At 54.9% G+C, this 9,981-nt stretch overlaps 1 protein-coding gene across 1 annotated transcript in view; it reads left to right on the top strand.

Moving 5' to 3' along the window:
- Nucleotides 1–9,981, top strand: part of ATCAY (ATCAY kinesin light chain interacting caytaxin) — a 40,238-nt gene that overhangs the window by 8,182 nt on the left and 22,075 nt on the right. Inside the window, exons 4-6 of the mRNA XM_077747158.1 lie at nucleotides 5,456–5,514; nucleotides 8,126–8,347; nucleotides 9,614–9,799. Coding sequence (XP_077603284.1) covers nucleotides 5,456–5,514; nucleotides 8,126–8,347; nucleotides 9,614–9,799 — 467 coding nt within the window. The remainder of the gene's footprint in view (nucleotides 1–5,455; nucleotides 5,515–8,125; nucleotides 8,348–9,613; nucleotides 9,800–9,981) is intronic.

Raw genomic sequence — 9,981 nt, 5'->3', positions numbered from 1 at the left:
GAGGGTCAGAGAGAGAGGGAGTCACAGACTGAAACAGGCTCCAGGCTCTGAGCTGGCAGTCAGCACAGAGCCCGACGCGGGGCTCGAACCCACGAACGTCAAGATCATGACCTAAGCGAAAGTTGGACGCTCAACCGACTAAGCCACACAGGCGCCCCTAAAACAATTATTTTTTTTAAAAGTCACCTCCTCGGGGCGCCTGGGTGGCTCAGTCAGTTAAGCGTCCGACTTCGGATCGGGTCATGATCTCACGGTTCATGGGTTCGAGCCCCACGTCAAGCTCTGTGCTGACAGCTCAGAGCCTGGAGACTGTTTCAGATTCTGTACCTCCCTCTCTCTGACCTTCCTCTGTTCATGCTGTCTCTCTCTCTCTCTCTCTCAGAAATAAATAAAACATTAAGTAAATAAATAAATAATAAAAAATAAAAAGTCAGCTCCTCAAAGAAGCCTTCCCTGACTGCCCACAACTGTACCTCACCTCCTTCCTCTTCTTCCTTCTAATTTTCCTTGTTGCAAGTATCACCTTCTGCCTCCTTCAACTGTCTGCACACTCAGTGTTTACATCTCTCCCCTCCTGTATCAGCCACACTTCTGCAGAGAAACACAACCAAGATTTTTAAATTCTATACATACATGATGTATATTATTAATCATATGATATATTTAAAAATCGTGGTTTAACAATTCTATAATATGTCATATTTAGAATTGTATATTTACATATAAATTATTTATATTTGTGTTACTGTACTTATTAATGTACATATTCTTTATTAATATAGTATTGTATTTTTTGTGTTACACATACAATTATGTGCAATTCCATATAATCGTATATAGAATTATGTGTTTTTACATGTCATATAAAGTATAAAATATATTATGTATTTTGTACATAAGTATTTTATTTTTAAAAACTTTGCGGGGGGCGCCTGGGTGGCTTAGTCGGTTGATTTAGTCTGACTTCGGCTCAAGTCATGATCTCGCGGTTTGGGAGTTCAAGCCCCTAATTGGGCTCTGTGCTGACAGCGCAGAGCAGAATTTAGAATCTCTCTCCCTCTCCCCCATGTGATCTTTCTCTCTCTCTCCCTCAAAAATAAGTATTTTAAAAAATAATAGAATAAAATGTTTTTTTAATGTTTTATTTATTTCTGAGAGAGAGAAAGAGAGAGTGTGAGCAGGGGAGGGTCAGAGAAAGAGGGAGACACAGAATCCGAAGCAGCTCCAGGCTCTGAGCTGTCAGCACAGAGCCCGACGGGGTTCTCGAACCCACGAACTGCGAGATCATGACCTGAGCCCAAGTCGGACGCTCGACCAACTGAGCCACCCAGGCACCCCATAAAATATTTTTTTAAGTTCATTTATTTATTTTGGGAGAGAAAGAGTGTGAGCAGGTGAGGGACAGAAAGAGAAAGAGAATCCTAAGCAGGCTCCTCACTGTCAGCACAGAGCCCAATGCAAGGGGCATGAACCGCGAGGTCATGACCTGAGCCAAAATCAAGAGTCGGATGCATAACAACTGAGCCACCCAAGCGCCCCACGAGTATATATATTTATATGCACGTGACTTACTCCAAGGCACCGGCTCACACATTGCCGGGACTGGCCAGTCTGAAATGCAGGGGTCGCGGCTCCTGGCCGGCTCAGTCGGTAGAGCATACGACTCTTGTGAGTTCAAGCCCCACACTGAGAGCAGAGATCACTTAAAAAATAAATCTTTTAAAAGATGAAATGGAAACCAACTTGACAATAATTTTCAAAAAACAATAAAATAAAAAAAATGAACTGCGTTTCTGTGTCAGTTAGGAAGGGCGCTGGGTTTGAGAATAGCTCCGATTTCCGGTGCTTTGAGGGAACCTCAGATGCCAGGCCTTCTGGCCAGGCGCCTGAGAGTTCATGCTGCTGGAGCGTGCGCTGCGCCCCCGGGGGCTGTGGCCAAGACAGCGGCTGCAGATTCCTCCGAAAATGACGATTCTGCGGAGGATTTTGAGACGAAGAAGGTTGGCGCCCTCAGAGTGCAGAGCGGTTCTGGGATGCACGGGATTTCTTGTGGGCTGAGTTCCGTGGACGGGCCACTGACCTGTGCTCCTGAACTATGGAACGTGAATGCTGGGTTAGGGAAGAGTTTCTCTTGACCAATGACCTACCCAGTACCGTGGGCGGAAAAGGCAGAGGGCGGCTGGAAACGCAGGCGCGACTGGTGCTGTGGTCCCTCCTCAGGCAGAGTCGTCCCTTCCTCAGGGAAACCTTGATGCCTTTCATGAGTTGCATGAGACCCTTATTGCCCAGTGCAGTCTCTTTATTTTTTAAAAAAAACGTTTAATGTTTTATTTACTTTTGGGAGAGCGCAAGCGGGGGCGGGGCAGAGAGAGGGGGCTCTGAGCTCTGCAGCGAGCTCCATGCAGGGCTCGAACTCTCGAGATCATGACCTGAGCTGAAGTGGGACTTAGCTGACTGGGCCACCGAGCCAGGCCTCATTCTGTTCCCATTTTAGAGATGTGGGAAGCAGNAGGGCTGGCGATGGGGCTGTGTGTCTCCAGGCTCCCAGACATCTGTTCTGTCTCCCTCGGGTCCTCAGTTTCCCAGGGAGGGAACGAATCACAACCTGATGAGAACCGGGCATCCTGGGCTGCACAAACAGCACAGCCTCCCTCTGGCAGCGGGAGTTGGTGGCAGAACAGGGGGTGCAGAGGGCCCCTGGCTGGGCGGAGGACGGGGGCGCCCAGACCAGTGGAATTTTCCCGAATGTCCCTGCTGGGGTCGGTGCACATGTGCTGACCAGACACAAGGGGGCAGTAGAGGGCAGCGACAAGAATCCGCTTTCCCCCTGGGTGGTTTCGCCGCCAGCCTGCGGGGCCAGCCTCAGTTTCCTCCCCTGTGCAGTGGGCTCCCACCCGCCTCTGAGGGTTGCTGTGAGGAGCAAATAAGATCATGCCGCGAACATTCCAACCCCGCACACAGCGAGTGCCCTGCCCATGGGGTCGGTCGGGATTGGGACTCTGGTCTAGACCAAGGTTTGCGGCTTCAGACACTGATGGGCGCTGTGCAAGCAGGTGCACATGGGAGAAGGGACCAGAACAGAAGCCCGACCCCAGGTGAGCAGGACTAGCCCCCAGTCAGCTCCGGGGGGCGGCGGGGGGCCGTGACCACTCCTAGGGCAGGTTCGTAATAGAAGATGGAAATCTGAAACTTTTGTGTCACGTCTCTGATTCGACAGTAAATTTAAGATGCTTTTAAGTGCCGTGGGGGCAGAACAGGTGTGTGATTGACTCTTCAGCCCACGTCTGCCCTTCTTCAAAGCGTGTTGGCTTTTCTTTTAATTGAGGGAAAATTCACATAACATAAAATCAACGGTTTTCAGTGCACAACTCAGTGGCATCTAGCACATTCACAATGCTGTGCACCCGTCACCTCTATCAAGTTCTGGAACATTCCATCTCCCCCAAAGGAAGCCACGGCCCCATTAGCTGTAACCTCCCCCGGCCCCCCCGAGCCCTTTCCTGGCCATGGAGGAGCCTGTTCTGAACGTTCCACACACGTGGACTCACACCCCGTGTGGCCTCTCGTGTCTGGTTTCCTCCCTGAGTGTCGTGTGTTCAGGGTCCGTCCACAGGGCGGCAGGTGTGGGCGCCTCACTCCTGCTCACGGCCGAGGGACCTTCCGGTGTGTGATGGACACACTGTGCTTATCCCTTCACCCATCCATGGACATGGGGTGTTTCCACTTTTTGGCCTCTGTGAATCATATCGCACTGGAGTGTGGGGGTTTTTTTAGGTTTATTTATTTTGATGGGAGGAGGGACAATGAGAGAGAGAGAGAGAGAGAGAGAAAATCCCAAGCAGGCTCCACGCTGTCAGTGCAGAACCTGACGCGGGGCTCGAATCTGCGAACCGTGAGACCCTGATCTGAGCCGAAGTCAAGAGTCAGATGCTTAACTGACCAGACCGCCCGGGGGGCCGGGAGTGTGGTCTTCGTGTGGACACATGTCTTCATTTCCTTTGTGTCGGTTCTATTTTGACCTTTGACCTGTGTGACAGCAGAGTGACTTCCCGACTGCTCCTGGGAGGCGGTGGCCACTCAAGGAACGTCCTGTGAGTGGGAGGAAGGGCGGCCCGGAAGGAAGGCTGAGCGCTCGCGCCCTGAGAGGAGCAGAGACAAGGGAGGGAACAGCTTTGAAAAGGAAAAAGCATTCCATCCTCCTCCCGGACTGGCTCTGGCTCCCCATTCTGAGCCCGCACTGCCGAGTTGCAGGGGTGCATGAGGGCTTCCCTGGTCCGCGCCCCCTGCAGCCCCGAGCTCTCTGCAGAACTTCTGTCTCCCCGGATTGAATATTTCCCCGGGGGCACAGGAGTCGGAGCGCCTGGGTCAGATGCGCAGCGTCCAGCTCCGCAGAGTGGTCCAAGCGTTGCCAGGAAACAAAGAGTCTTACTTTGCAAATCCACGCTCCGCCAAGCATTAAGGGGCACAAATGCATAGTTAGTGGCATCACTTTAAAAGATAAAACTTAGGGGCGCCTGGGGGGCTCAGTCGGTTAAGCGTCCGACTTCGGCTCAGGTCATGATCTCATGGTTCCTGGGTTCCAGCCCCGTGTCGGGCTCTGTGCTGACAGCTCAGAGCCTGGAGCTGCTTCAGATTCTGTATCTCCGTCTCTCTCTGCCCCTCCCCTGCTCACGCTGTCTCTCTCTCAGGAATAAATAAAACATTAAAAAATGTAAAACAAATAAAATAAAAGATAAAACTTGGGGCACCTGGGTGACTCAGTCAGTTGAGCGTCCGACTTTGGCTCAGGTCACGATCTCGCAGTGCGTGGGTTCGAGCCCCACGTCGGGTTCTGTGCTGACAGCTCAGAGCCTGGAGCTGCTTCGGATTCTGTGTCTCCCTCTCTCTCTGCCCCTCACTCACCCACACTCTGTCTTTGTCTCAAAAATAAACATTTAAGGGGCGCCTGGGTGGCTTAGTCGGTTAAGCGTCCGACTTTCGCTTAGGTCACGTCACGTGCTGACGGCCAGCTCAGAGCCTGGAGCCTGTTTCACAGTCTGTGTCTCCCTCTCTCTCTGACCCTCCCCTGTTCATGCTGTCTCTCTCTCTCTCTCTCTCCTAGAAATAAATAAGAAAATATATATAGATAAAAATAAATAAATAAACATTAAAAAAAGAAAGAAGGAAAGGAAAGGAAAGGAAAGAGAGAGAGAGAAAGAAAGAAAGAAAGAAAGAAAGAAAGAAAGAAAAGAAAAGAAAAGAAAAGAAAAGAAAAGAAAAGAAAGAAAGGCTTACTAGCCATGAGGTGATCCAGAGGGAGCCTTCCGGCACCAACGTGCTAGCATTTTCTGTGCCGACGTTGGTTGTCCTCTGTCCCAGGNCCCCCCCCCCCCCCCAGACTCACCAAGTCTTGCTGCTGTTGTCTGTTTGCACACGCACTCTGGTGGCTGATACCTGCTCTCTGCTGGGTCCGCAGGCCACTCCCGGAAGAGACGGGGATGGACCCGCTTGGCAGTCCCACGGAAGACACGTCCTGTAAGTTTCCCCGTGTGTGAAAACGGGCACGCTGTGTCCAGGCCTGGCTCTGCCTGAGGCTGTCACTGTAGAAATGCCAGAGGCCACGCCTCCTGGGCCGCACATCAGGGAAGGGGGTCCTGCTCCGAGGCCTGCAGGGAAAGCAAGCATGGTCGGTGAGAGGCGCGCGGGCCCGGCGTGAAGTTGGCATGTGGTGTTGCTCTGTGTCTTTGAGCTGGTTCCTCAGCCCCTCTGTGCCTTCAAGTCCTTATCTATTAAATACAGGTAGTGAGCTTCCCACAGAAGGGAGGTTGCAAGGATTAAATGAAGGGGCCTGTAAAGTGCCCAGGGTCTGCCAGGTGCAAAGTCAGCCCTGGGAGGGCTCTGCTGGCCCAAGCACTCAGGAGGGCTCACGGCTCTAAGGATCCAAAGCCCCAGAATTCGGGGACGGGGGTCCAGGACAGCCAGAGGAGCTGCCCTGAACGTGTGTTCTCCTCGGTGGCATCACAAGGTCTTGCGGGGGGGGCCCCCACTCTGCCTGCATCTCCCCCCTGCAGCTCATCACAGTGCCTACCCTTTCCGAGGAAAGACTGACCAGAGAGGGACAGCCACGTCCCTGATGTTACACAGCAGTAAGAACGAGGTTGGCCTGTGAGCCAGATAAGGGGACCGGCTCGTCCCAGCTTTCTGGGGCCACTCGGAGTGATTGGGCCCCCGAGAGTACCAGGCCTGCTTCTGACCTGAGCACACGGGCTCTGCCTGTTGGCATCCACAGAGGGTGATCTTGGGGGAGTCCCTTGACTGTACTGGACCTCTGTTTCCTGGTTCAGTAAAACAAGAGGTGTGTAATAACAGGGCCCCCCTTCCTCGGTGTGGCTGGTTGAATAACAGCCCCCCAAACATATCCAGATCCTAATCTGGAATCTGCGAATCTCCTCTCACGTGGCAAAAGGGACTTTGCAAGTGAGATTTAGTTAAGGAGATGGAGAAACTTGCTGGTTAATTTTATGTGTCCCCTTGGCTGGGCCACAGCACCCAGAGACGTGGTCAAGCATTCTTCTAGGAGTTTCTGTTGAGAATCACTTTTTCGATGAGATTAACATTTAATGAGTAGATTCTGAGTAAAGCAGATTGCATTCCTAACACGGGTGGGTCGTATCTAATCAGGTGAGGACCATAAGAGTAAAAAGACTCAGCAAAATTCCTCTTCAGCTGTTCAGCTGGGAACACGTAAAACCCGTAAAACCTGGCAGGTTATCTGCTTCCAAAATATGACAAGCATAGGATAGATTCCTCATTCCAAAAAGGAGAAATGGGACGGAAGAAAGGGATCATCAGTCCCAGCAAGTCTGAAATTTGGCAGGACAAATTCCATCAGATTTTTTTTAGTGCAAAATCTATTGGATTGTTTTTAAGCTTATTTTTGAGAGAGAGAGAGAGTGCAAGCAGGGGAGGGGCTGAGAGAGGGGGAGAGAGAGAACCCCAAGCAGGCTCCACGCCGTCACCGCAGAGCCTGACACGGGGCTCCAACTCCCAAACCATGAGATCATGACCTGCCAAAAGCAAGAGTCAGACGCTGAACTGACTGAGCCCCCAGGCGCCCCGTGATTGTTTCATTTTTGCCATTTTCTGCCAGAGCACACATTTACATCCCAGTGTCTCAGGAGGCTGTCACCTTGACCGGTGACTTAGGGCTGGAGAAATTCAAAGAAAAAAAAAGTCAGTTCTGTCCTCACTGTCCACCGATGATTTGGGGGGAGAGTTCCCAAGACCTCGAAAAGAGAGCCCGTCTCCCTGAGCTGACTCGGGGGCACCTGGGGGCTTTCCCCTCTGAAGGTAACCTCCGTCACTTCCGTGCTCAGCCAGCTGTCAGGTCAGCTTTAACTGGAGATGGCCCGGGGGTGGGGGTGGGGGAAGCCAGCTTTTACAAGGAGACCAGAGTTCAAGCTAAGGGGATCCAGGAGGAAGCAGTTCAAACCATGAGGCAAAGCCACTCTGACCAGCTCCAGAGAGATCCGGAAGGACCTCCATTCTCTGTGCCTCAGTTTGCCCACCTGGTAAAGGGGATAGATAATAGCAGACCTTGCCTTGTATGGAGATTGCAAAGTCGAAACAGGAAGATGTTTGGCAGGGCCGGGGGGGGCGGGGGTGCTTCCAAAGGGCCTGGCCCATGTGATGTGATCAGTAAACCAGCGGTTAAGGAGGTGAACATCACCGAAGGGTGAAAAGTAGAACGTGGGCGCTCTGCCAGCCGCAGCCAGAGGTGACTGGTCACAGGTGACGGCCGGTCCAGAGCACCCTGTCTGCAGCCAGGCAGGCTGCCCGGGGTCTGGTCCGCAGGCCATCATCCGTGTGGCCCTGACCTCACACGTGTGAGTCCCAGATGGTGAGACGGAGTCAGGCTCAGAGACGTAAGGAGGCTCTGCTGGGCCACAGGGCCAGGGAGCAGTGAGGTCCAAGTGCCCGCCCTCGACGTCCAGGCGGGAAGGTCACGGAGTAAACCTGCCCGGAAGGGATGTCCTCTGACTTGCAAGCACTCGCCATGCGGGGCTGACCTCTCGCCAGGCCCGGAACCGGGGAGGGGGAGGAAGAAAGAAGCCACGGTTGTTTTGTTTTCCTGTTTTCCAAATAGCCCCTCCCAACACATTGAACTTCAACGGAGCTCACGGTAAGCGGAAGACGCTGGTCGCCCCCGAGATCAACATTTCGCTGGATCAGAGCGAGGGCTCCCTGCTGTCTGACGACTTCCTGGACACGCCTGATGACCTGGACATCAACGTGGACGACATCGAGACCCCGGACGAGACCGACTCGCTGGAGTTTCTGGGGAACGGCAATGAGCTGGAGTGGGAAGGTGAGGTCAGGGCTGCTCCCCGCGCCTGCCCGCCCGTCCCCACGGGCTCAGCTGGGAGGGGGCTCTCGGAACAGCCCTGGGAGGGGACAAGGTGGGGCATCGGCACAGGCAGAGTGGCTCACCCGAGGGGTGGGCCTGCCCGGGGGACACAGGGACGTCGGGGGACGTCACGCTGGGGGTGCCCCGGCACTGCGTGGGGTGGCTGGGATGCCCAGCCGGGGCGCCCCGAAAGTGTGCGGGGCCGAGAGGGCGAAGGACGGGGGTCACCTCTTCAGATTTGCTGGAGTTCAGCCACGAAGCCGCGGGGCCCTGGCCGTCTGTGTACCCGGCAGGCTCCACCGCTCTTCCATCTCCCTGCGGTTACGGGTCTGTCCGGACTTTCTGTTTCTTCCTGAGTCGGTTCTGCGTTTGTGTGTTTCTGGTGGTTTGAATGTTGCTGTTTCATCACAGCCACCCGACCGCGTGCGGTGACCTGTGGGATTCGCTCCTCATTGTTTTTATTCCTGTCGCCCCAGAGGGGTTTCAGATGGGGCATGGCACGGTCCCACGTGGGTTTTTATTTATTTATTTATTTTAATGTTTTATTTATTTCTGAAAAAGAGAGAGAGAGGACAGCGTGGGCAGGGGAGGGTCAGCGAGAGAGGGAGATACAGAATCGGAAGCAGGTTCCAGGCTCTGAGCTGTCAGCACAGAGCCTGACGTGGGGCTCGAACCCATGAACCATGAGATCATGACCTGAGCCGAAGTCGGACGCTCAACCGACTGAGCCACCCAGGCGCCCCCCGACGCGGCGGGGGTGGGGGACAGGCCAGAGGGAGGGGTCAGGACTGGATGAATCGTGGGAGGCGGAGGACGGGCCGTGGGGAGCTGGGTCCACGCTAGGGGCTGGGCGAGCATGGATGGGGAGGTGGCACCAGACTGCATCCCTGTGCCAGGCTCCCAGGAGGGCACAGAACGAGAGTGCCCATGGCCTTGAGTGCCCTCACGGTTTGACGTAGCAGACAGACACGTTCACAGACTCTGAGCCCCAAACCGACAGAGCAGGCCCGCAAAGGAGGTGCCCCGGGGGGCTTTCTGGAGGAGGTGGCGCTTGAGCCGGGTGGTGAAGGGAGAGCAGGAGGGCGCGTGGACGAGCAGGGCGCGGGGCAAGGTCGTGGGGGCAGGAGGCGGTCTCGCGCCCGCAGGCAGCAGAGGGAGGGGGGCCTGGGCGGGAGGCTGGGGCAGGACACCTGCTCTCAGACGCCCCTCCCCCGCACTGGCTCCCAGACGACACGCCCGTGGCCGCCGCCAAGAACATGCCCGGGGACAGCGCAGATCTGTTCGGGGACGGTGCGGCCGAGGAGGGCGGGGCCACCAACGGGCGTCTGTGGCGGACGGTGATCATCGGGGAGCAGGAGCACCGCATCGACCTGCACATGATCCGACCCTACATGAGGGTGGTGACCCACGGAGGTGAGCCCGCGACCCTGCAGCCCGCCCGGCTGGGGTCCTCGGAGGCGGTCTCTGAGCCTCGGTCTCTTCATCTGAGCCACAGGATTGGAAGCCCGGCGTCCCCGTCAAAGGCAGATCAGGGGGCTGCCGGGTCCCCAAGAGCTCCCAAGACTCTGGGCCAGGCTGGCTGGGGCGGCGGGGGT

This window comes from Crocuta crocuta, unplaced genomic scaffold (assembly GCF_008692635.1).
Source record: "Crocuta crocuta isolate KB4526 unplaced genomic scaffold, BGI_CrCroc_1.0 scaffold110, whole genome shotgun sequence".
Lineage (NCBI taxonomy): Eukaryota > Metazoa > Chordata > Mammalia > Carnivora > Hyaenidae > Crocuta > Crocuta crocuta.
This window is presented reverse-complemented; position numbering and strand designations above follow the sequence as displayed.